This window comes from Athene noctua, chromosome Z (genome assembly GCF_965140245.1).
Source record: "Athene noctua chromosome Z, bAthNoc1.hap1.1, whole genome shotgun sequence".
Lineage (NCBI taxonomy): Eukaryota > Metazoa > Chordata > Aves > Strigiformes > Strigidae > Athene > Athene noctua.
Genome location: NC_134077.1, coordinates 89,785,128 through 89,812,766, shown reverse-complemented (window position 1 = coordinate 89,812,766; position 27,639 = coordinate 89,785,128). Strand labels below are relative to the sequence as shown.

General features: G+C 40.9%; 1 protein-coding gene across 9 annotated transcripts in view; it reads left to right on the top strand.

The window, feature by feature from the left end:
* The window catches only part of MCTP1 (multiple C2 and transmembrane domain containing 1), a 280,669-nt gene that overhangs the window by 226,273 nt on the left and 26,757 nt on the right, over positions 1–27,639 (top strand). For all 9 annotated transcript variants that reach the window (XR_012635495.1, XM_074931517.1, XM_074931516.1 and 6 more), the window contains 2 exons: positions 1,036–1,155; positions 16,678–16,731. Coding sequence is in view for 8 of the 9 variants with exons in the window: in XM_074931517.1 (XP_074787618.1) it covers positions 1,036–1,155; positions 16,678–16,731 (174 nt within the window). In the remaining variant the exon portion in view is untranslated. The remainder of the gene's footprint in view (positions 1–1,035; positions 1,156–16,677; positions 16,732–27,639) is intronic.

Genomic DNA, 27,639 nt, shown 5'->3' with positions numbered 1-27,639 from the left:
GTGTGATTTCCTCTCATACTTTCGTGTTTGGTTTTTGTTGTATTAGAAGAAAACAAACCCAAGTTGTGGCTAGAGCTAGCTAAAATAAAGGGCGTTTTGTTCACAGGGAAAACTGGATGTAAAAATGGTTTTAGTTTGACCCCATCTAGGTCCAAATATTTTCAGTTCTTTCCTGCAAACCAATAATTTTGTACCAGCACCAGTAGGGAACAGTGTCTAGCTGGACATGTCTCTGCCGGCAGACAGCTACAGGCTCTGACAGATGCTCGGGAGTTCCAGGCTTCAGAAAAGTCAGTTCTGCCCCATTTGATGGGTCTGACCGAGCTGAGGGTACAATCCAGCAGACGGACCGGGGCGATGTAACCAGACGAGCTTCTGCCAGCCGCCCGCTGTGGAGCACTCGAGGTGCGCTGAGGAAACACTTCAGCAAAACGGTTCTCAGAGGGGTGGGCTTAGGCAGCTTCTCAGATTTCCTTTTAATCCCATTTTCTATGATTCCATGGCCGGTACTCTTCTATCAGGCTTTCACTAAAATAGTTGTATATTTTTGCCTTTTAGCCTGATTTTCTGCGAGTTTTCTGTGCAAAATATTTTTCAGATTTAGTTGCGAAGTTTACTGCTTCTGCTTGTTTGTGTGACATAACTGACCAAGTTGTTTCTTCTAAACAGCAAATTAATTTCTATCCATGGAAATACCTAACCTTTTCTTTCTTATACTGTGGTGTTAATTTTACACCATTTTGCACTATTTTGTCCATATAAGCATTATTTTACGAGAGAACAATTCATATTCCTCTTAGACTACACTTCGTCAATTTTTCTTTTGCAAAAACTAAGGTACAAACCGATGGAAAATACAGCAGTTGTTTCACGCAGGTAGGTGGCTAGTCAGCAAAGTGGTGAAACAACTTTCCTGTTGAAGGAGAGGTGGGTTTCTTTAGAACTGTTTTAATTTATTGGTTTTAACTGTGCACAAGAGTTTAATGTAATGCTGATTTGAATCACTTTTTTTTTTTTCCCTGCTCTGTCTTCTAGCTTTTTCTTTTTGTGGTCTGGAACTTTGAGCTCTACATGATACCACTGGCTTTGTTGTTGCTGCTGGCATGGAACTACTTCTTGATTGTATCAGGGAAAGATAACAGGCAACATGATACAGTAAGTCTTCTCTACTTCAAGCACATACATGTCCCTTTCTTTTTTTTAACTAGATAAAAATTTGTAACTGAGTTTAAATATGACATCTTTTTGAAAATGTCTCAGTTCACAATGCTCAGTGGACAGTTTTCCCACCTGCAATTTAATTTTTCTCCAGCTGTCCAATAAACGTGTCTGGTTTTGGTGAAAATGTCATGTAAAAATACAGTAGAACATGTACTATCCTCAGAATCTGGTTTGTGTGGGAGCAGAGACGAGAGGCTTATTGGTCAGGCAAAGGCAAATTCTTTGAAAACGGTTTTGTGTGGCTAAGTCCTTATGTTGCAGTTTTTATTTCACATATTGAAGTTAAAGGTTAAAAATATTCCAATTTGTTAACAGTTTCAGAATGTATCACATTTTATTGGATTTCACAGTTTATCATTAATATGTTACCATTCATTGAGCTTAATATAAGCCTTTTCTTATTTTCTTCTCATCTAATGCCATCATTTAATTAAATGCATGTAGTTGGGATATAAAGTAGGAAACATTTCCTAATAACTGACTAATTTATTAATAATAATAAAAGCATGGTTCAGATTCTCAGAAGCACATATCAAAAGTTGAAGTTGTATTCTAGCTGTGCAAATTTCCTAGCATCCAGGCAGCTTAAGGATTTTGCATGTATTTTATTGCTGAGCCTGATTAATTTGATATTTGTATCAGTATTGGTATCCCAAAAGCAGTGTGCTGTCTAGGCCACTGCAGTCAGGGTGGATAACTGGATGGGTGGAAAAGAACCAAAAACGGGTTAGATAATTGGTCTGAGAGGATAGTGATTAACGGAGGTAGTGAAGAAGTGGAAGAGCAGCCTGCACAAGGACCTGTCCTGTGTAACATCTCTATCAGTGACCTGTAGAAGGTGACAGAGTGCACTCCCATCGTGGCTTTGGGTGACACCAGGCATGTGGGACCGGCCAGTGCCCCGGATCTAACAGACCTAGGGAGGCTGGAGAAATGAGCCAACGGGAACCTCATGAAATTCAAGGAAAAATGTGAAATCTTGCTCTTGGGGAGGGAAAACCCCTTGCAATGATACAGGCTGGGGATTGGTTGGGAAGTCTGAACTGGGCCTGGGCATCTTGGAAAACACGATCCATCGGTGTATCCCAGCAGGAAGGGGGGCCTCCAGCACCCCGGGCTGCTTTAACGGGAGCACAGCCGCTTTACCGGGGAAAGCGATCATCCCCTCTGCTCAGCACTTGTTGGGATGCATCTAGAATAGTGTCCAGTGTTGGGCATCCCAGTTCCAGAAAGACATTGATTAACTGGAGTGAGTCCGGTGGAGGGCTACCAAGATGGTAAGGGGGGCTTAGAGCACTTGCCTTGTAAGGAGGAACTGAGGGAAGTGGGCTCAAAAGAGCCTGGAGAAGGCTTCAGGTGAGCTGAAGGACAGCCCTCCTGTACCTAGACGGAGGTTATCAAGAAATGGAGCTAGACTCTTCAGGGTGACGTGTGGGGCAAGAGACAACAGGCATAATTTGAAGCAAAAGAGGTTCAGACTGGAGAACCGTTCCTGCCACGAGGACTGTTAAGCTGCGGAAGAGGTGGCCCAGGAAAGTTGCGCAGTTGCTGTTGGAACTTTTCAGGAGCCAACTGGATAAAGCCCCGAGCCACCTGATCTGATCTCACAGCTGACCCTGCTTTGGCCAGGAGGAGGCTGGAGGTCCCTTCCAGCCTGAATGATCCCGTGACACTGATGTCCAGCGACTGCAAGAATTAGTCACCAGAGGAACTGATCCAGCCCTGATCCTGGCACTGGTATTACCTGTCTACATCATTAAGACCAGTATGCTTCCAGGGGTCATCTGAAATTAAGGATGGGCATGACAGAGGCATTCGCTAATCCCAGAGGTTGTTACATTTATGGAAAAAGGCTAAGATCAAAATTTAAAAGGTGTGTTACTTAAATCACAGCCCTTAGTCTCTGGCTGCCTGAAATGCTCAAAGCTTCTCAGCCTGCAATCCCTTGTGAAAGGAGAGATTGCACTTGTGAGCTGCAATGCACTTCATTTCTCTCTGAAATACCACCTGCCTGTGAAGATTAATTGGGTCATGTAACTTTTCTAACAAAATAATGAAGCTATTGATGGACTCTCTGTTGAGGACACCAACTTCTGCTCTGAAAATGTTCCTCTTGGTGAGGCTGCTTCAGACCAAGCTATACATCTTGTATGAACCAGTCCTGTTCTTCCCAAATATTTGATATCTGTGCCATTAATGACTATTTTTTTGTTTAGGTTTATCACAAGTAAGCTGGGACCTCATTTTTAATGAATTGAGCTTGGTTATCGTCATGGTGAGCATCTGTCTTCTATGAAGTGATCTGCAGACTTATTGGATGCCTTTCTAATTAACTCACAAATCTTGAGTAATATCACAAGTCCTTAGCTCAGGTCATTAGCACAGTATCATTAGATTAGGAGTCATTTAAATATTTCTGTTTTTCTATGCAGAGTGTAAATATTAACTAAATTAATTAAGCAGTGTTTCCTAGTGGCTAGAGAATGCTTCAGGATTCACATGATCTGGCTTCTGTTCCCAGGTCTTCAGGGATTCCTTGTGTGCCTCAGTGAAATTTCTCACTACTTATTTTAGGAATATCATCTAGCTTTAGAAGTGACTTTAAAATCCTCAAGCTGATGACAAGACAAAAAGTTAAATATATTTGTTAACTTTTCTTAATTAACAGTAGATTAGTGTAGTCAAAAGCTGTATGCACTTCACACTTGTTTAATGTCCGTGGAAAATATTTGAATTTGGGACCTTCAGGAGTAGCTCTGTAGTATCTACAAGAAAACAATTATCAACTGTCTCATCAATTCAGGCATTAGGGACTGCACTCTTCTGCAGGTCGATGAAATAGTGGTCGCTGAGTTTCTGTCCAGAAAAGGCAGATGAGCCAGACTTAATTCATCCTGGTTTGACCGTCTCTATAGACAAGGTATCATTTGCTGTGTCCTCTTGGGCATCACTTTCTTCACAGTAGTTTGGAGCTTATTTTCTTGTGGAATAATTCACCTACCAAACAACCTGGGATACTCTGTCATAACGTGAGCCTGCGCTGCTTGTTTGAATGCGAGTCGGATAATTCTGCCATGTACTCTGACTTGTAAAATAAGTTACACGTGCAAATCCTTTCTTGAGTTAAAAGCGCAATGAGGCTGGGGCAAAGAGGGGCCCCGAGTGTGTTTACTAATAGGAGATAAGTCTCTTGGAAAGTCCAACAGAGAGGTGAAGCGGCCTGTTAAGCATTACTCCTTACGTGGATTCAGCTGGACATTCTTTGTGGGATTGATCTTCATTGTGGTTTTAGTCAAACACTGGCACAAACGTCAGAGAAGCATTGGATTCCCTATCTTTTACACATTTAGATCAAGGAGAGTTGTATGCGTTCCTGAAATACAAATTCTTCCATTATATGTTGGTGTAAGTGGATGTGGATAGATGTAGATTTAGTGGACAGTTCTCTAAATGAATCTGTGAGAATTCAGAAGTGATCTAAAACGAATGAACTTCTGCCATTGAGTCATGTGGCAGGTATAAAAAAATCACAGAATAAATATTTCCTTCCAGCATTAAGCAAGGAAAAAAATCACTAAAATGGCATTCTTAATGCCTTCCTCTGAATTTTGCAGTAACATTTTTGCCTGAAGCTTACATAGCTGCTTTATCCAAAGATCCTTGCTCTTCCTTTTAATCATTCTCCTAAATATCTGACCTCACAAAATAATTTATTTTTAGCACAACTGCCGTTCTGATCTTAAACCATCACCACCTAAACACACGAGACTAGAGCTGAGTGGATCTTACCGCTTTTATTTCTTTTTCCCCTGCCTTTTTTTCCAGCATCTTTTTCACATCCTCTGAGGGAGAGGAGCCGTATCAACCACTGCCAGTTTTCTGTCCCCGCTGCTCCCTGTCACCCACGCTGGACCCGTGTGGGGGGGAGCAGCGTGGAAGTGCTGCCCTGGACGCTGCCAGCCCTGTGCCTATGGCAGGTACAGGGGGGCAGAGCATAGCGTGGGGACAGAGCGCTTGGGATACTCAGGGAGAACAAGGACAGAGGGACAGCAAAGGACTGGCTTATTTCAGGGCAGCCTTGACTCTCTGGGAACCCCAAATCACATATTACAATAGATGGACGAACAGAAAAGTTCGTCCCACACAGCTGTAATTGAAAGACTTCCAGATATATCCAAACTAACAGAAAGTAGGCTGGGGTTTAAAGCTTCCTTTCAGTCTTTTTAAGAAACTACTTAATATTTTGATGTTTTCAAATGTGTTGTACAAAAAAAACCCCTCACCTTTATAGCTTGGAGAAAACAGCAGCACTGCTGTCTGGGGTCTTTTTTTCACTTCTAATTCTAAGCAAAAGTCACAGTTATTAAAACTGCATGAAGTTAGAGGAAAAAAATGTCTTTTTTTTTTTTTTTTTTCCCCTGCTTTTCTACTTCAGGCTGTGTTCTGACTGCCTGCTGGAGCTGCCTAACTTAAGGAATGGTCAGATAATCTCTCAAAGTGATTAAAAATGTTCCCACTCTCCAGCTGCTCTTGTCCCCTTCCCTCAGATGAAACAGTTGATTGTGTGGTTGGAATGCGTCATATTGCGAGTGAAACCTGGTTTGCATAGTTATAATTTATTTTTTTTTTTTTTCCCCTGTGTGTGTAAGCCTGACTGCCACAATTAGGACAAACTGTGACAGTCTCTCAGCTGTTGGGCCACAATGCTTAACTGCTGCAACAGGAGCGTTGGATCTCCTCTTGTGACACTACAAGTTCTCATTCTTCCTTGACTATGTAGGTAGCAGACAGGGAGCCCAGGTCATCTTCTCCTTGATCCTCCCATCAAGGAGGAAGAGCTGGAGAGGAGTGGACAGATCTGGCAGGTCAGGCTGTTACTGACGACAGGGACTTGGTTTTTGCAGCTGTGGGATTCTCCTTGAGAATTGAGGACTGCTAGGAAGAGGCAAGATCCACCTCACCAAGTGGGGCAAAATCTTCTTTCCCAGAAGGCTGGCCAACCTGATGAGGAGAGAATTAAACTAGAAGCGATGGGGCAGAGCGGTGAGGATGACCCACAACCGAGTGAGGAAGTGGTGGTCTGAGTTGGCAAGCAAAGGGTGCAGGGTGAAGTGGACAGGAGAGACCTCAAAGCCAACCAGACAGGGCAGAGGAGGCACACAGATGAGGCAATGCCACTCTGAAAGAGGCTCTCACACCATTTCTGAGAACCCGGAGTGCCAGGAGGTCTCTCCCTGAAGGGCCTGATCTAATGATGTGTGCACCGTGTCGGAACGGGCAGGAGTTACGAGGTCCACATGCAGCTACGTGCATGCACGATCACGGAGACGTGGTGGGATTGCTCTCATGAGCGAGGTGCAAGGGATGCATGCTGGCTCTTGAGCCAGGACACACCGGGAGGGTGAGGATGGGGGAGTTGCACTTCAGCCCAGCAAAGGGGAGATGGTGAAGGGATCTGAGCATCTGGCACACAAGGAGAGACTGAGCAAGCTCAGCTGCTCTGCGTGGAGATGAGACTCAGGGGGCATCTTGAAAATGTGCATAAATACCTGAAGAAAGCGGAAGAAGAGAGAGACAGTCACTCCTCAGTAGTGCCCAGTGACAGGACAGCACCAGTGGGCACAAACCAAAAGCGGCAAAATTCTGAACACAAGAAAGCACTTTTACTGTGAGTGTGGTCACACCCAGGACCAGGTTACCCAGAGAGGTTGAGGAGTCCTCATCCATGAGGTAGTCAAGACCTTACTGGACTTGGTCCTGGGCAGCCCGCTCAGAGGCGACCTGCTTGAGTTGGCTTGGTTAGACTGGATGATCTCTGCTTGAGTAAGGGGGCTGGTGTCAGCTAACCTCTGCCACTCTGTGATTCTCTGACTGAAGATACTCTTTCTCTCCTTTTTGTCTATTAGGCTTTTTTTCCCAAGCAATTTAAAACTTTAAGAACAATACACATGCCTGGAGTTACCTATGAATGTTCTTCTGCCATGTGTATCTCTATGGAGAAGAGGTTTAGTCACTTCAGTTCACATCCTGCCTTTATAGTTAATACTTAGAGCCTTTAAGGAAATATTAAATAGCTAATTTCCTCTTGAAATTTCAAGTTGCACATGTCATTGCATAGAAAATGATGGTGAGCAGCTGGGAGTTAATGTGCCGTACACAAATTTCTTATGAATCTGTAGAATAGAATATATACACATATTTTTAATCTTGTAAGAGTGATATAAAATGGCACGACACATCTTTTAATTTCACTGGAGATTTTTTGCAAAATAGACTTTGATGACTTATGTTTCTAGGGTATAAGTTTGTATTAAAAGGAAGAGCTGGACACGTTTAGGATGAAATTTTGAGAACAGAAGAAAAATAGAAGAAAATAGAAGAAAAGTTTGTTAAAGACAACCTTTCATTTTGAGATTTTAACCATTTTCTGTGGGTATTCTATATAGTCCCCCAATATGACCTGTATACTCAGGTTTTTTATTTATGTGTCTTCTGGAAATTGCCACATGAAGAAAAACAAAAGGAAGAAAGGGAAGAAGAATGCTTAAGAGTGGATGATCTTTATATGATCATTTGTTACTAGATGATCTTTAAGGTCCCTTCCAACCCAAACTGTTCTGTGGTTCTACAATATTTTCATATGGATTCTTTATTTCCTCTAAGGGTGCTGAGCACGATGAGCTTGAGTTGTGCAACCCCAGCTAGAAGAGCTTTTCTGCTTATAGTCCAATCACTTTCTTCTGGGGGCAAGCAGCCATGTCTGTCAGAGCTTTTGGTGAATTTGTTGCTCCTCCTTTTTGGGACAGAGAGTTCCACTTCACTCTACGTCCACTACAGAAACCAACCCCACCAGGAAGGTGCCTGACTTTAACTACCTGTTTTCCTGAAAATTGAAAACTGAGTTTTCAGAAAAAAAACCCAAAGTAGTAACTTGATTTTTCTGTGTTTCTTCACATCATGGTAAAGCGTGGAAGCATGAATCTGTAAAGTTCTTAGCTTGAAAGGCGAATCACCGGCAGGTGAATACAGGACTAACACCAAGTGTTTCGGATCCATTGTCTGTGCAGTACTGAGGGGTTTTGTGCTTGAAGTCCAGAAGTCTTTTTCTGCCAGGGAATTAGTGGTGATTTCTAGCTGAGGAATAAATTCTTGCTATGAATTTATGGCAAAAGTAAATATCATGATCCCTGTATTCTAGCTAGACAGTGTCTGGAATATGTCCTTTGAGCAGATGATACAAAAAGGATGTTGTCAGGTTGGCAATTCCGTCTTGACTGCGTTCTGACTCTACTTTCCTGAGAAGTTTTGCCTCTGGTGTGACAGCCACAGCAGCAGCCACAAAGCCCCAAAGCATGAGGGCTGGTGAGAAAATACAGAGTTTGGCGTAGAGCAACATGTGTGAAAAAAACATTCTGAATTGTGGCACCTCTAAAAGTGAGGAGGATACGGCTGGTTTTGTAGAATGATTTTCATCAGTGCGTCGCTCGCAACGGTGCAAGTCCATGAAATTTTCTTAGAGCCTGCCTTACTTCTGCTGAATTAATCACAATCACACGCTTGCTCTCCCTCTGTTGTCGTCAATAAAGTTGGAAAGGCGTCTGCAAACAGGTTGTCGTCCGCCCGTGCATTCAGTGCAGGCGCTACCAGACCACAAAAGACCACCAGCAACACATGCCCGAATGTTCACTGCTCTGCTGAGAACCACCGCTGTCTTCACGCAGCTGCTTGTTCTTTCTATACAATCCATATAGTCAGGGAGGAAAAATACATTATACTATGGGACGGAGGGTTTTTTTTTTTAATAAATCAGAAAAGAAACATGAAAATGTCAGCTTAATCAAGCATTTAAATTTTATTAATCAAGTCTAATTTTTATGAGTGCAAATAATCGCTGAAGCTGGACAAATTTGCTCTAGATTGCATCAGAAACATAATTTTAATATTTAATGGCCTGCTGAATTTAAATGGAGAATTATCTTTATGAAACATGCTCTTCATAATTTGCCATTAAATGAGAAATGAACAAATCAACATAAATCTTACATAAAGGTTATTTAACTAAATGTTGGTACTATAAATATTTTAAATGCATTATGCACTAATTTAACAGTCACACACTACACTATATAAAGATATAAGTTGGGCAACAAGTATCTCTCTCCTGCAGCATAATAGATTCCAATACTGCAAGCAGCTCTCTGGGCTACAGTTAAAAGAGACTGTCCGTGCTGCAGTTGTAATCCCAGTGTCAGAAGTTTACATACAGTATCAGAGCATGTAGTAACCCCTTGCTAAAACTTTACGCGGCTGTTCTCATCCCAGTGGCAGTTATAAAACCCAAATGCACTACAGAATTACAATATTTTGGCTGGTTTTGGTCGCCCGAAGACAAAACACCAACAGCAAAACCCCACCCTAGATAACTCTGGCATTTAAAAAAAAAAAAAAAAAAAAAAAAAAAAGGATTTTTTTCCTAGCATAAACCGATTGATTTTTTAATTCAAATTTTGCCACATTTCTTCAAATATAGTCTTCCAATATTGTGGGCATCTAAAATAAAATTGAAGTTTACTGCACATAGAGGCCTTTTTTCTATAAGAGTGTTTTAATGATTTTTTTTTTTTTTTTTGCATTTCCATCAAGATTTACATGGCAACAAGATTCACTTGACAGGTTGTAGTGACTATTATAAATAATCAATATTATATAAACTAGCATCAGTTCAGCTTCTAGTAAAAATTCCCACAGTTATGGGAGATTTTTATTTGTCTTTGGTTTAGTTTTCTTTTGATTTTTTAGCACATCTCAGTTCAGCCTAGACTTTAACGACTTTGGGATTCTACTGCAGTTTTAATGTATTTACCAAAATGTATCAAGACATTGAAAAAAAAAAAAACCAAACTGAAATTACAATAATAAGTGTATTACGTATATTATCTCCTCAAATACATAACACGGCTTTTCTTCTACCAAAAAGCTTGTTAGCTCCAAATTTGAGTGTAATAGACTGTGTCACACCCACAAGCTTAAAATTATTTGGATAAATGGCATTTTATGAGCAGCATGTCTGGTCTTACTAAAATCTGAAAACTATTTGAAGAGAAGTAATAGTACCAGTGAAAAACTGTATTTAGCCTTTGTGTTGTTAGTAAGAGGGTGTATCCTAAGGCTTTGCCCAAGAATTCTAGCTCACAAAATTTTGTGAAGGTGTTATTTAAATAGTCCTGCCCAGTAAACTTGCCATTGATATTTAGCCAAGCAAACAACGTGGGGTTTTTTTTTTGTTGTTCTGCTGAACTAAAAACGAAGCATTCTCAGAGATCTGACATTTCGAGTGTACGCTACATGCTGAAGCCTTTAGATGGAGACATACTTCAAATAAACACCTAATATTCAGTTCACAGTGCATTGTGTAAATACAAGAGCTAAAATAAATGAGAAGCAGATATTGAAAGAAATATAGAGAAAAAGGCCTACTACTTGTGCCATTTTTGTGATAAAAATGACTTAGTCTTAACTACATTGGCAACTGAATATTGAGGGCATATAAAGCTGACAACAGGAAAAAGGTTACATGCTCCTGTATAATAAACTGTATTTACTGCCCATGCATATTGCCAAGAAATCTATTACACTGCAAATAAAAATTCTGTTGTTGACATTACAGAACTACATGTAATCAGTAGCATGCATCAAAAGGCATCTGATAGCCATATTAAAGTCTCATTTCCTATTAAGAATCAGACTAAATTACAACATGAGCGCTTCCCAGAATAAGCTAACAAAATGCATTCTGTAAGGAGAAATAATTGTATTTGAGTGTCTCTGTAAAAATCAGGAAGTACTTTAGCAGTAAAGTACTAATGCTTTTCTTTTTAGTCTGCTGTCTTCTGTGCTGCAATATATTCAACCTTACTGGCAAGCTTATCACACTAATTATTATTACATCTAGTGGTTCAGTTATCTTGATGATTACTGCAGATGAAATACCCCAAGGTCAAAACATTAATAGTATAAATCAGGATCGGTTGTATTACAGATATACTGCACTCTTAAATCAGAATCTGTTAATTTGATTTTTATTTTCCTTATAAATGTGGTATAAAAAAGCTGGACATTTTAATTAAGCTATATCTCCTGTAAAGTTTGTCCTCGGCAATTCCATGAAAGAAGCAGACGTCATGTTGTGAAAATGAGCACAGAACTGCTGCTGGATCAGGCTTATTGACAACGGACGTCTTTGCTTCAGTTTGAGGTACCTGGAAATGACCTGAGAGCACCCAAGTGCTTTATGCATCCCTCCTAATCCGTACACATCGCACACGTCTGTGTCACATTTACACGCCAACGCTGAATCGAGTGGCACAAAAGCATACGGGACTGCTTACGTCCGAACGGTACGAGTTACTGTGAAATCCAGACAGTCCTCAACAGTCCTGGCCACATTCATTGCACATCTAAAATGTCCTTAATTCAGAACCAAATCTCCTTCTCTCCTTTTTCTCTTATGAATGTTAATACCTATATGTGAGAATACAAATGTCTGCAGATACTCAGACACCGCAACATGTGATACAGGGTAAAAAGTGTTTTCTTCCGTTTTTCATTGGGAGCCACCTACGTTTGAAGGACTACATCAAGTAAGATATAAGCAAATCTAGAGAAGTGCTAATGGGGGGGGTCAGGGCATTACAGTCATCAGGGTTACCTGCAGAGGTAGTGGCTCTCCTTTTATATTTTTCTTTATTTTGCATATTAGTGCAGAGCAGATACCTGGTATCGTTAACATATAAAGACATCAGAGTGTCTTCTGTGCAGGTGTTTCTGTGGGATCAGCCAAAAAACATAGAAGACGGTTCATGGGGTGACTTGCAGTTTGCACCTTTTGCATGAGAAACGGCAGGCTGATACTAAGAGAAAAGGACTTTTCATTAAATGTGGTGTTAAGTTCCAGTGTGTCACTTTTCCTCGGAGCCTTTAGTTTCAGGAGGTATTTCAAAGTTGTCTGCAGCCGCGGGTTTTTGATTCAACGTGCTTGTATCCAACCTTGCTTTGCAGGTTGCTGAGGTTAGAAGTCGAAAGGAATTATTTTTCGCAGCAGTCTTACCCTGTCTGTTAGTCAACAGACCATCTTTAGAGTAAATCCAAGTTGTGCTTAATTGTTGGCTTCCTCAGCAGACTGCGCCCCAGCCCACCAGCGCTGGGGTTTCCTTTGGTGTGCAAACGCGGTGCTTGTCCTTCCTTCTGGCAACCTGGGGCTGCTGCGACAGAACAGACACTCCTCCAGTCGTACAGTATTTATCAACCGAGTTCCTCAAAGAGGGTGGGGATGGATCCAGAACAATACGTAGGAATTAGGCCACACGCTCCTTCTGACTAATGAGCTTTTAATAGGGCTGTTTTGCACAGAAAGGATCTCACTTTCAACATTTAAACATCATCTGCTTCCTGTTTGGCCGTGAAGTAGCCGACGTGCCGTATTTGAGGCCGTCTACGTGTGTTTTTTAAAATGTCATCTGTATTAGTATTATATTCAAGGGACGGTACCAAGAAACAGGTTCTTTCAAGACCTTCTACCAGTGTGCGGCATATAAGTCTGTGACAAGTGACATTACAGAAGGTCATGTCACTTTTAACTGCTTGCATTAGATCTTTCTGATTTCCCCAGTGCCCTTCCTTTGTTTGATTAATACTACTTGATTTCAAGCAAGGCATCGGAAGGCATAATTTAGAGTGAGTATTCTAGGGGCAATCTAAGATTTTTGCCATAGAACTTTTAATAAAATAACTCTAATGTTTCATTTTATCTTCATATGCTTTTTGCTGTCGTCCCTCTCTCTCCTCTCCCTCCTTCCCTGTCTCCTCCCTCCCCCATCACACCTCCCCCAGGTACAATGCTTGACACAGAGATCCGAATGACTACTGTGTTCCCTCAAACCAGAGCAGCACATGTGCACTTTATTTGAGCAGCAACAAGGCAGAATCAAAGGAGAAAAAAAAAAAAACCAGTGTGGAATTTTTTTTTTTTTTCCTGCAGTATTCTTACGGCAATGTTAAACTGAAATCTGTTGCTCAGATCCACTGTACCTCTCTTGAACAGCCTTGCTTTGTTCCCCAGAAATAGGTTGTGCTTCAGTATAAGGCTTTTGTGAGGCTTCGGTGTACCGATTCTTTGTGTATGATACGATTATGAGGAATCCACTTCCCTTGTTTTAATTTGTGCCAAAGGAATGAAAACACTTGTGTTTGGTGGTTTAATAAATTGTATTATTGTGTCTGCATTGTCTGAATGTTCATGTTTGGTTTTTTTCTTTTAAGTCTCCCTTTTGAATTTCAAGAGAAGTGAAAGCATGGGCTACGTTCCATATACTTTAAAGAATCATTTACGCATCTTGAGCATAGGAACACTTGTACTGCATTTTATTTTTGCTACAGTAATTGAATTCTGTTTTCCTTTCCAGACAATTCAGTACTCCAAAGCTCAGTGTAATTGATGATATGACTAACCTAGAACAAGAGCATAGACTGATAGTGGCTTTTGAATTAAAAAATGGAATTGAGGAGCTGGAAATCTGGTCTCAGTCCTGGGCTTTAGGCAATTTCAAAGGACTTTTTATGTCCTTTGAACAAGTTAACATTTTGCCACTCTCTAGGAGCTTGTAAAGTAGTTTGAGATCATTAGATGGAGGAGAAGAAAAATGTGAGTTTGGGTATTATTACCTGGATAATTTAGAATGGGTATTGTCATGCAAGTGATTTCAGTGAGGTGCCATCATTTGCAACAATTTTAGAGGTTTCTAATTCAACTAATTGTCTCCATGCTAACTTTAGTGCTAATGTGAGATAGGCATTCTGCTGTTCAATCCTGTCAAGACAGGGAATTTCTGGATGTACATAAAAGAGATCTTTAAGTGTCTGGGGAATATTACCGTTGGAAAGTAAGAGACCTAGTGAGTTTAGTCAGCTCCAGGCGTAGGCAGTATCTGAGTCAACAGATTCAGGTTTATACCTTGGGCTTTAGTCACCTAATGATGTAATTACAGACTTTTTTGCGTGTGGTAAAACTGATTTAAGAGGGTTTCCATCTCGCTGCAGCCCTTAACAGCTTGTTTTCGTTCTCTCTTCTCAGTTCACCATTTTCCTGGTTGAGCTGATGTTAGCATTTCTGGAGCTGTTGGGCAAACTGGGTCGCTGAAACCGTCCGCATTAAAAGTTTTAGGGTGGGTTCTTTTTGACAAACTCAATCCATCCAGTGACGTAGTCTATAGCTCAGCTCCCCAAACGCTTGGAACAGCCCAGGGAGGGTGACAGTGAGCTACCAGGATAGGAGAGGAGCAAGGAGGTGATGCGGGTGCGTGGGAAACTGAAAATCTGGAAGAGGACAGGACCTCTCAGACACCTCCAAGTGGGATGCATAAAACGGTGTACTGAGCTAAGCAGGAGCTGACAAGCATTTCAGCAACATGCTCTTGACATTTCCCTCTCTCCGTGAGGAGAGGTTTGACCGTCCCAAAGTCTGGGCACCATCTCTGATCCCTGGTCTTTAAGAAATTGATCAGAGCTGGCCTAAAAGGGAAGCTGAGGAGGAACTGGTGAGGGAGGTTTCTTCATGGAGAGTGGATAGAGCACAGCCTTGATTCGCCCTGAGGGGACTCACCTGACCAGGTCAGAGGCTGCAGGAGATCGGGTCAGTCAGGCTCTTCCTGCTAAAATCACTCTTCTGGGCAGAAGATAATTCAAGAGTTATGGTTCCTTTGCGTGGGTTATGCTTCTTCCTTCTGCTTTGGGGCATGCTCACTCTACTGTTTCATTGTGCTGCTAGTTTTCCTTCTCATTCTAAGCTCCGGGATGGAGCAGCCAGGAGACAAAACTGGAGGGTCTTTCCCCTCCTAAGTCCCAGGCTTGTTATTAGAGGTGTTTTGTCACCAAGCTCAAACAAGGATGAGCAGGTGAAACTGCGGATGTTTTGAGCCGTGTGTTTGACTTGGCGCATGCAGGGCGCTGTTGAATCACTCCGTGTGGTGTTTGCGTTCTGCGTGGGCCCATGGAACGTGATTAACTGGGATCTCCTTGATGTTTGAGCTCACTCACAGAAAGGCATCTGATACACACGCTTCTCGTTTATAAGTTCTTCTCTTTCACATTTTTGGCTCTTGGATGGTGATAAAGTCCCTTTAGTTCTTGGACATCAGTTTGGACTTGAGCGTATCCTTGCAGCTGTGTTTGGGGGGTGTGTGTGATTGTGAAGTGACAATTTCAATGTGTTGTCTTAAATGACAACAAGTACACTAAAACTGTTTGTAGCCTCACCTGTGTAACAGAGGAAACTGTCGTCGTTGGTGGCAAGTCTGTAAAACAGACCAAAATATTAATGTTTCATATCGATGAGTTTTTCCTTCTCTTGTCTTTTTTCTGTATATTTTATAATACATAGAATATACTTTCTGCGTATGACACTCAGCTGGGTGGATCTTTACTGACCTTTATTGTGGCCGTTCTTATATCCTAATAAGTACTTACATATAAATAATTATATAAAGAGCCACATAATTTTCTGCTCATAAGGAGGCACAACTTTATTCCAGTTCCACTAGCAGAGAATTTTCCCCACGGGGTAGGCTGAAGACTTGGTCACAGTGTTATGAGAGAGGGTTTTGTGAGTTCTGTGTCTGAATCTGCCACTGTCCATCTTCAAAAAGTCATTTAGTCTCTCTGCAAACTAGATTTAATAGTGGCTCATTTCATGTTTGCAGTGTGATTAATAATTATTAATTTTTTAGAGTGAATTGAATGCATGTGTGTGCTTTGTAGTGTTAGACTGAAAAGCCTGCTTAGACAGAAAAATACATAGATGCAGGCATGTGGCAACTGCAGCTAGCAATGGACGTGCATGAAGTTAGATGCACAGATTGTAAAAAAATCACTATTAAGAAACACAGTGCTAATGCTGATAGAGCATACGGTATGTATTATTGTTGTAGATCGTAAGGGGATGGGCTAGTATGATTTTATTCCTGGCTTTGTATTCTTCAAAAAATCTCCCGGTGAATGCTGTAAATTCTGTTAAAAATGTTGCACATTTTTGTAGGTAACAGTAAATTTAAAGCAAGCATTTGTATGTGCTGCATAGGCACCAGTGGAACTGACAAAGGATTCCTTTAGTTAAAACAATCATATATTGAATTTTGAACTACCTTTTAAATACTTAAATTGTCAAGCAAGCATTTTGTACAGGAAGGATTTTCAGTATATAATTCCCTAATGTAGGTCGATTAAAGCTATAACGCTTTCCTAAATTTGAATCTCTAGATCAAGTGTTTTTTCCTAGTTGTACATTTTCCTTCTGTGCATTTATCTCAAATGTTAATAAAGTTTTCATCTACAAAAGGTTTAGAACTGACAGAACAAAACTCTTCCTTTTTAAATCATGACAACTACTACTGTTTCTGTCTGCAGGTAGTGGAGGACATGCTAGAGGACGAGGAAGAAGAGGATGACAGAGATGACAAGGTAATTATCTTTCCTAGCACTTGGGTATCTGGGGATGGGAGAATTTAGACATGACACTGTTTTTACAGACAGTTAAAAAAGGAGTTGAAGTGTTTTAGTCCAGAAAATTGGACAGAGCTGTTTATCATCCTAACAATGCTACAGTGTGTTGCAGGAAAGGATAGAGGACTATAAATCCTGCCTTTTTTTTTTTTTTTTCTTTTTTTCCTCTTGGTCCAGAGCTGGGTCAAATATTTTTTCTGCCAGGAACAAAAATAATTCAGCCTGTCTGAAACTTGATAGCTCTTGTGAAGATAACTGCAGTGACAACTGTTTTTGAAGGACAAAAATTTGTCCTGTCTTGAGCATTACAAATAGGGCTGCACTTTAGGGGAAAAATGGTGTAGAAATAGCAACTCCATACTGGTCAGAAATGGGATATTGACATCTATAATTTTCAACGAATTACTTGATAGAAGAACGGCTGAAATGTTTTGCACTCTGTATGACATTTAAATAATCACAATTCTCATAGACGTCCGCTTGATTTGAAGTTGGCATCGTGGCCCGGCCAGCCGGGAAACTGTTGCAGATCGTTCAGCTATTTGAGCAAACATTGTTCGGTTTGGAGGCTGCTGGTTGGGTTGAGAATTGCAACCACAGTAAATAACAGCTCATTTCCACATCTTATTGAGCCAAGCTATGGGACTGCTTGGATTGGTTGTCCCCCAGGGAGAGGGAAAAACCAGAGAAAAGAAATTAGAATGACCTTGCCCCGCTGAAGCGGTGGCTAGCGCTGGCGGGACAGCTTTCCGGTGAGGCGAGTGCAGTGAAGGCAGCCCCGTTGTTGCTGGCATTTTCATACCAGGAAGGTGATATTTGTGGAAGAAAAGGAAAAAAAAACCAAACCAAACAAAAAACCAGATAATTTTGCAAGAATTCTGAATTGAAATACAGATGATATTGACCTTCACAGATGTTCCCCCCACTTCCGTTGTAGTAAAGCAATGAATTTTTTTTTTTTTTTTTTTTCCAAGAGGAGAAAAACAGTGTATCTTAATTTATGCCCTTGACCTTTGTTTCTAGTTGAGATGTACAGTTATATACCACTGTAAGAATTCATATGCTGGCAGCAGCATTTGAAATGTCAGAAAATTCACCGTGATTAGTTAATCCCCTGAATGATTATTTTTCTGTTAGCTAACACCTAAGATCTGAGAGATGATAAAAAAAAAAGTATTTTCCTCATTCCATTGCCAGCTCAAACATTTTACAATTGACAGAAAGTTATTATGTGAAATTCTTCTATACATCACTTAAATCGTTAGCTACATCATTTCAGAATCAGCAAACACTGTAGTAACAAAACCTTCTTTTACAAAACACGTATGTGATGGTTTTTAACACTAAATGATATGAGCATACACTTCTGGCAATAAAATATATGATTTATTGCAAAGGTCAGTCATGTAGCTGTGGAGAGCTTGTATTTTAACTCAACATGCTGGCTTTGAATCATCATTTCTTTTCTGATAAACACCGATCTGACATCCATTTGAGGCCATTTTCTCCTGTTTCTTCCTGCTTTATTATTAGAGCTGGTGCAAAAGTATCATCCCAGTAGTGTCTGTATTCCTGGATATTTTAATCACTGTGATTAGTGCACAAAGAATAGTGCTTGACTGCTTGTAGTTTAAGCCAGCCTGTGTAGTTACTGCTCAGTGGTTTTTGGAAATTGCTAAACTCCTTTTAAGAGGGAAGATGAGGATGGGGGTCAGCCTCCCCACTCCCCAATTCTCTGGTGATTAGCAGATGCTGGGCAAAACATAACCAATTAGAATTATCACTCTGGGTTTCGATGCTGTGATCTAATATTCAGCTTTCTCAAATTGACACTGGAGTTCAAACATTTTTCTAGATCTAGTTACCAAGGTTGAATAAAAGTGAGTACTGACATTGCCAATGTCTGCATTCAGTGAGCCCTTTTATTGAATATTTAAGAGCTGTCTTTCCATACAGAAGGTGTTTAGGTTGATTTTTATAAATTCAGAGCTGTCTTCATTACTGCAAACATTTTGAGTTCTCATGATTGAATACGCTGCTTGAATGGAAAAGAAAATTACACTTTTAAAAATAAGCTTGTACGGACTACCGTGTGTACTCAGCACTCTTGGCAGTGGCCGTTATTTTGCACGGGGCTAAACTGTAAAACACAAGCACATAGTTAGGACTGAGTTGTTTGTTGTTAGAAGCTGGTAGGGTGTTTTTTTCCCTTTCTGGTGCATTAGACACGCTCTGTTAACTGCTGCTGTTCCTCATACATCTTTTTGTCAAAATGGAAGGGTGCAGTTTCGTATTATTTTATTTCATATATGTGTGTTTTCTTAAAGCTGTGTGCAAAGTGAAGTTTTGTGACCAAACAAATGCACATTTTGTAACGCCAGCTGGCAGTGGCCTCTGGCTTTTATTATTTCTTTGTTTTTTCGTACGGTATAATAGAAAAGTCAGGTAAATGGCTCTTCTTATGCGATAAAAGTAAAAAGATTAATAAATGTGCCAAAGCCTCACTTTAATTGAAACTGAAGCATATGTTGCAAGTATGTAAAATATGTCCCAGATGTTTGACCATGGCCAGTGTCTTTGCTTTCCCTGATTACCACAAGGCAGCTATTAGTCCTGTAACCTTTGGACTTAACGGTAAATGGGGTATTACATGGCACAGAACCGGAGCACCTGTTTTCCATTCAGTAAAGACCCCTGGCAGGCTTTACCTAAGCCTATCCATATGTTTTCACTTAGCAGATTGTTGGGCGATTATGAAAAGTGTCTTTCTTTAGAGCCAGCTTAGATATTAGTCACTTGCTCGCAGTGAAAGGGCAGCTCTTTGGCTACTTGATGAGGTCCATGTGGGCACGCACTGATGTAGGTTACAGGACGTGTGACGGAGGGACGTTGCTCGACATCCCTGAATTGCAGAGTTAGAGGACTCATAAACTGAGGATGATGAATGCTCAAATGTATGTAATTAGTTAAAGTAATGCATTTTATTAATAGTGGTGTGTAACACTGAAAGGAGTTTGACAAGGTAGATTTGCACTTACCGTGTTACTGAGTCGCATTCTGATGTTCTGGACGTTGGTAAATTTTTTTTCACCCTCTGCTGCAATTAAGGTAGACAGGATTGTCAATTTAAGGAAATATAGAATTTTTTATTTTTTTTTAAACTGGAGAATATTAGCTTAATCTTCAATCTTCAGTTGCAGCATGACCAAGATACTAAAATGGCACGTGTACTTCTTGTATCGGTTACAAAGTGGTGCTTAGCAGTGGAACACTTTCTAATTTTGTTTCTTTGTCATATGTATCTGGGAACTGAAAAAGGTGTTGTAGTTTGCTTGGCTCAGGCATTTGTCCTTAGTTTAATACTGTTTTTTTCCAAGAAATAGCACTGGATTCTGCGTTCCATATGTTCTGTACCACTTGCTAAACCAATGCCAACCACAGATCTACAGTTTAATCTGATCTGATTTCTCTCTCTCCTCTCTCCGATTTTTTTTTTTTTTTTTTTGGCTCCCTTCCAAACACTGGCTTACACAGTATCTTGGTAAATAAGGGTCAGTTAAATTACATGAAGTCAAGTTATCAACAAGCTATCAAAAGGATTTAAACACAGCTATGTTATAATAATGTAGCAGTCAATGTGCATAATCTGTGTGTATAAAATTTTAGTTTGTCATTTAAGAAGTTCAGGTATGCTTTCCACATAGCTTTATTCTTTGAACAAGCTCCAGATAAGATTTCAGATAATCACAAAGAATTTCAGCTCAGCATTTTGTGGGAAGCCCTCAGCGTGTCACAGAATCAGGTCGGTAAGCAATGCTACTGTTGCAGATTTAAATGGAGGAAGATGCACGGCATGAGCACCACTTTATTTTACCTTTTTATTAACAGTAACAACATTTATTAAGACAAAATATTCAAATCATTTGCACCTTCAGCTACTCTCTCTCTAGGTTTTCTTTCCTTGAAAAATTCTTTGCAGTTCTCGGTCAATGTTATTATGTTTCAAGATAACTAGAAGCTTTTATAATGAAAGATAGTTGAGTCAAATTAAAGAATGTTTTAAAGCTTTTAATCATCCCTGCTGAGAGGTACCAACTTTGTTTTCAAGCCAAGACACGTTCGTAACCTGTCTCAGAAGCATGCCCTGCATTTTTACCAAGAGTAGAGGAGGAAAGATAACTCCGATGTAGCCTATATTTTTATATTCTATAAAAGAGAAGATTGTAATCTATCGTAGTGGCAGTTATTTCCTATAAAATAAATGGTGGAAAGACAATAAAGAAATAGGGGGTGAGTGGAGTGAAGAGAAAATTCCAGAACAAATAAATCCATAGGTTCACCTATAGCTTGATTCCACCATTAAATTGTACATGAACATAGCGCCTAAATACTAACTGTAAATAAAAAACCAGCAACAGCTCCCAGGGAAAACTGTAGCTTCGTATGAAATTTCTGTTCCCTGAAAGCTTAGCTAGACTATGTGTACTTACCAAACAAGCCTACAGCGGGGCACTCTAGAGTACACAGCTGGCAAAGTCAACCAGAAACCAGTGCAGTTTGGTTTTGGCTCAGTTTAGTTACTCCTGTGGAGATGGTGATAAGAGGCATGTGGTTTTTATCAAAATGGTACATAATAGGAGGGATGATGGTGTAGACTGCTCCAACCCATACACTAGAACATCAGCTGATGCTGCTTCTGATCGCTGGATCACCCCAGAGTCACCGCCGTGGAGTTGCTTGTGCCTGGATGTACCCTGGGTCACGTGGAGCCTTTGCAGAGGAGCTCCCACAAAGAGGAGCTTTCAGCCTGCCCGGTACTGGGGCATCCATCGGATGGGCTCCATGATCAGTGCGTGCCTTTGAAAACTGGTGACCTGGTCAGCCTTCTGAGAGCTTTAGTTATAGCGAGATCAGGCTTCTTCATCCCAGTGCAGTTCTGAAATACTGTCAAAATCAGTGGAGTAACATGAGTATTACTGAGATCAAAACCCGAGATTTATACCTGAAGTTTGGCACTCGAGGAGATGTGTGTGTGAGAGAGTCCCTGGGGGACCGTGGGTCTATAAACTGTTGAATGAATTACATTCATCCATGTACGTGGGTTTTTTCACCTGTGACTAATACAGTGTGGGTAATGTTCCTCATTTATTAAGTAATCCAAGTATAATTCAATAATTTATTAAATCAAATGAAGAATATGTCTTAATTATGATAGCTGTTTCAGAATGTGACATAATTTTGCCCTGCATTTTTCCTCTACCCTTAATATCATTTCTTAATATAACTAGGCAGATTGAAATTATTTGAGGCTAAGCAAAGGTTTGTTTTCACCCAGCCTCCTCAAAAAGTAACTTTATAAAATGGGGTGTAGTAAAAATGTCTGTATGGCCTCCTCTGTGACTCAGGGGAGGGAGACGATGAGTCCTGAGGGAAACAACCAGAAGGTTTTCCTGCTGGGTTCTCTTTGAAGCCTTCCTACGTGTGCCGGTTGGTTTAGTCCTTATCTCCAAAGGCATCCATCCATTTTATGGCTTCAAAAGTGGTGAGAATGGACCATTCCTCATTCACTAACAGAACTTTTTAACGTGGTTTCAAAAGGAATCGTGAGATCTGGGTTCTGTTTAAGCTGCTGCCATGAACCACTTGAGACTCTAAGCCAGCCACATAGTCGTGGGTAATTATATATAAAATACATGAGTATTTGCCAGCTGCCTGGGTAGGTCTTCAGGTTTACTCATGGCTCCCCATCTTAGCCTTCCAAAGAACAGCCCAAACACCTGTTTTAGGGAGATGACCTTTGTTCGACAGCAAAATGTAGAGCCCGTACTACAGAATGAGTGTCTGACAGCATTGGAAGCCTGGCAGAAGAAATGTGATGGTTGGGGTGTGCTCACATAAGGATGAGTGTTGCCTGGACCCCGTCCCTGGTGGCAGACGTGTGGTTGACACAGTTTACGTGAAGCAACCTGCACTGAGCAACCTGGTCTAGTTGAAGGTGTCCCTGCTCATTGCAGGGGGGTTGGACTAGGTGGCCTTGGCAGGTCCCTTCCAACCCAAACCATTCTTTGATTCCATGAATGAGAATGAAGAGGTGATGCTGTGGGAGAAGGTGATGCCCAGCAACGTGGCTCTCTGCAGAATGGATGGGGTGTTTTCAGATGAGGTTTGTTCTGGGTTGTCAGGCGGGGGTTTTGAGGTGAGGTTTGAGACTGAAGCTCACAGCACAGCACAACTGAAAATCTACCCCTTAAGCTCTGACTTTACTAAAATGCTTGTAAGAAAATTCGCAATCTCAGCTACAGAAATCTGCCATGACAGTTGATCAGGCATTGCTGTGCTTTATGGAGGAAGGTACAGGAATATGGGAAAATAAATTGCAAGTTTTTGCAAACAGTATTTTGGGTGCAGTTCGATTACCAGTGTGCCAGTAGAAGATTTTATATTGCTTACTTAATCTTGATGTGTGGAACACTGATGAAGCTGCTGGACAGATCATCCAGGCAAAATATTATCCTGACAAAATGAAAGAGGCACCCCCCCACCCCAAAGAACTGAAGTGCAGAGCTGCTCCCAGAGCAGTGTGGTGTGGAATTACAGAATTGGCATTCTGCAGCAGCATCCTCAAGGACACAGCACGGTGTGGTAGAGAGCAGGGTTTGCCTCTACTCAGGTCTCATATGCTGGCAGATAAAGAGGTAAAATTGGCCTAAATAAAGCTTGTGGACAAATAGGGCATATAACTAGCTTCATTCTACTTCCTTTTCGTTTGGCAGATACGAATTTTATGCATTTGTTGATAACTACTAGAAGAGCTCCAAAGGCGTGGTGGTTTACCAGGGCAGTTTGTCCTCTAAATGAATTGCCGTGATACCTGCTTCAGAAAGCTTTAAATACCCTTCCATTCAGAAAAATCCACTGCTTCCACCCATCGCAGCAGAGGTTTGTGGACATACTGCTCCTAGCCAGCAGACACCTGTAGCTCCCTACAGATTTCCCAAGAGTTTTGTATCCAGGCATCTTCCCCTCCACTTCCCTGGAGTATCCGTGCCTTTTGGGGACCGAAAAAAAAAAAGCATTATTAGAGTACTGATAGATCAGATGACATCATCTCTGCCAAAAAAAGCTTTGCCCAGTCCTCCATCCTGCACCATCTCCTCCCATTTTCTGTTGGAATAGAGGTTAGAGCAGCCCTTGGCTGCTTTGTTTATGTAGCTTCTTGGTTTTGGTGTCTGTTGGCACCAGATGTGCGCCACAATATGAAATGTGCTTTTTTTCCAGTGCTCACGATCCAGTCCTGGAGATGATTCTTTAATCACAGGAACATTCCATCAGAAAACTTCTGTACGTTTTAAAGCATAAGTGCAGGGAAGAATATATTGGTTTTCAGTGTGGAAAAAGTATATATTTTTGTTGATATCTACTCTCCTGGTAGCAGAGACTTGAAAATAACCAGGGAGAGAGGTGACTGCTATGCAGAGGATGAGGCTTTCCTAATTCCTGTGAAACTCTCTCTCTGGACAGTTTAAGTGTCTGGGTGGGAGGTCTGGCCAGGGGGAGAGGCAGCACTCTGCCAGCCTTCAGTAGAAATTTGCTGTAGCCGAGCAGCTGAATTCCTCACAGAGCATCCTTACGGTGGGGCAGGGACCTGCCACGGCTGCTCCTGCCTGGTATGGGCTCATGAGAGGTCGAGCACTGGGGCCAAGTGCTGGGGAAGGCAGTGTTTTTTCTGTGGATTTACTGACTTTTCTGTTGAGTTGCACACCAAGGGTGCAGATGCCCACCCTTGAGCCTTGTGGGAGCAGCTCTGAGTTGGGGAGCCTGCGGGAGCAAGAGCTGGAACAGGCAGAAAGAGATGCAGACATGGGGGGAAAGAAAAAAAAAAAAAAAAAAAAAAAGCGCAAACATAGAGGCAGCTATGGGGTGCTTGGCAGGCAGGGATGCGAGGAAGGAGATCTACGGTAGATCTATGTATATCTCCTGCCAAGATCTGCAGCAGGAGATGTCAAGAGTCAGGGAGAGGCCACGAAGCCCCGGGTGGAGGTGTGCTGGGGGAACAGGCGTGGGTTGAGCATCCATGTGGGAATGTGCAGAGCTTTCCTTAAATCTCACTTTCCTTAAATCTCACATACATTACTTTTGGAGCAGTTGGGTTCGCCATCTCAGTAGTGCTGTGAATGTAGTCTTCGGTGTACAATTCAGATATAGACTCGAAAATTAGAATTTATGGCATATGGAAAAGCAATAAAAGGTTGGTTTAGCACTCTGGCTTAGTATTAAATGTGACTTAAGGACTGGGGTGGTATCTGTGTTATCTGCATGATCAGCAAATGCGTGTTTGACCGGTTTGGGAGCAGACGAGGTAATACGATAGGTTAACATACAGCTGTAGCAGTCTGATAATGCAGTGTTTTTATTGATTGTCTAACTGAGTAACTACACCGGGTATTAGGTTTGCTTGTCACAGTGCTTAGTGCCTGGGGTAGTTGAGCAAGTTACTTTTCCACTGAGTTGACCCCAAAGTCCCAGAGTCTTTCAATCAAACTCCTCAGATTTCATACACTGGCAATTCCTTTCCTTTTCTAATGGGCTATATTAAAGAAAATGTGTCACCTTTTGCACCATGTAATACTAAATCAGATCAGAATTCATGCACAATTATGTCAGTGGAAATCTAATATTACGGACCTGCTTATCTCAAGATAGCACATGGAAAAATAAACTTGCACAACTGACAGATTTACTTGATTCTAACAGATAAGTTATTTGTAAGTAATTGAGCTGAGGAATGTATATGGATTATTTTCCTACGTCTCAAGAAACATGTAAGAAAAATGGCTAATAAATATTTAAGTATTGTTTCTTTCTTCCTTCTCTTTCTCCTATTTCCTTTCCCTTTTTATCTTTTGTTGGCCTGCTCAAGTGCTAAAGTAACAAAGTCCAGGATGGGAAAAACAGATTTTATGTTAGCAAAACTGTTTTTGTTCCGAAGGCTAACAAGTTTAGAAAAACAAAATGGACACCACTCATTTATGTAATGTCACAGATATCTAATGGCATCTAGGTAACACAGAGCTCTGAGAGAAAGGCATTCTATCGAAAAAGTATTACTTTCTGTTTTTCTTTAGCAGTGTGAAAAAGTCAGAACACCGTTTCTAATCTGAAGCTTTCTTGCAATCAGAAATAGTAATTTAAGATCGATTGCTCAGCAGATGTGATTTTTAGTATTTTACACAAAAGAATGGTGCAGTTCCTCCTGCCTTCAGCATATACGGCAGTGCGTTGTTATCCCTTTAATGTATGGTATTAGCTATAATTTAAAATTAAGTATGGAAAAGCTGTTTGTTGGCCTTTAATTACTGTTTGATTAAAATTTTAAATACCAATACAAAAAGAACAGATAGAAATCCTTCAGAATACCTTCTCTGCTGCTGAGTAGGGGGCTAATTTGTGGTTGGGTTTGTGTTGTGGTTTCTTTTTTTTTTTTTTATTTGGGGGGGATTTGAAATTTGTGCGTACGTTTGTGTGCACCAAAGCATCTTCTTGTCTATTCTGTGCAGACCCAGGGCTACTTTCCTTCCCACTCTCAAAAAACAAATGCTGCCTGAATATTTTAGATCAATACATAGCATATAGCGAAAATCAAGAAACAGTTTACTCAGCTATTTTTCTGAAGTATAATACACACCCCTGCATTTTGATAGAGGAATGGTTTGCATAGTAATAGTTGTGGTTTCTGGACAGTCTATAAAAAATTAAGATTTTATAGTCTGTTCAGGGAATGCTTGAAGCTGCATTATCAGAAATTACATTATATAATGTTATAGGCCAAGAGCCAGTTTGTGACTAAATATTTTTTTCCAACAGCTCTTACGCTGTGTAATCCTTTTCACCCGTCTTCCTCAGGATATATTGATTTAGAAGAAAATGTGTTCCAACACTGTGATATTAAAAAAAAAAAAAAAAAAAAAAAAAAGCTTTATGCTGAATTTTTGAAGTCTTAATGCATAAATACGGAAATGTCATTTCCTGAAAGTGCTGAAGATTTTTTTCCCCGATGAAATGATGTCTGTTTATTTGATAATGGACTAAAAGTGTTCAGATGACAGCTACATATAGTCCTTTTGTTGGTTTGCTTTTGCAAGCCACTGCCTGGAAACTAAGGAGAGGGAGTACAGTGGCTCACCAACAGTTGTCTGCAAGCAAGACTAAATTAAAGGTGCTTTTCAAAATAATCTAAATTAAGAATGTGGTTCGCATTGTGCTCGTGCACAACCCACCAAGCAGAGGCCACCCTAAGGGGTGAAATGCCAGTCTTTTGGAGACGCCCCCTTTCAGGAGACTGGAACTCTCTGCCCCTGTGTTCAGAGACTGTGGGGCACTCATGTCCTTCACACTGGCTGCCTTTGCGTGGAAAACGCAACGTTTTGGACCAGGACACTTGTTTTCCAGTCAGACTTCAGGCCCTGCTCATTCTGGGCCACAGCCCCAAAAAGCCCCAAACAAAATCCAGCAGGTTCAAGAGCAGCACTTCACACTGTGGAACATCCCCCCAGAAAATTTCCTGAGAAACTGAGTCTACAGATCTAGTCAAAAAACAGCACAACCCCTTCTTGGGAGCTTGCTGGAAGACTAATGTGGGGAAAGCTCAACATGTTTGACATCTCCACATGACTGTTTTGATGAGGAGCTCAGGTGTCACCGTAGACAAGACATGTTTGAAGAAATACCATTTGCTTTTAAAAGCAGGTCAGCATTAAAATGCAAGGAAAAGTAGAACTTTATACAAGATTTGATGAAGTATGTAGAACACAGACAGATTTTTCTTCCAGATGACCAAATCAGAGTAGTTATAAAAGACAGAAAGTA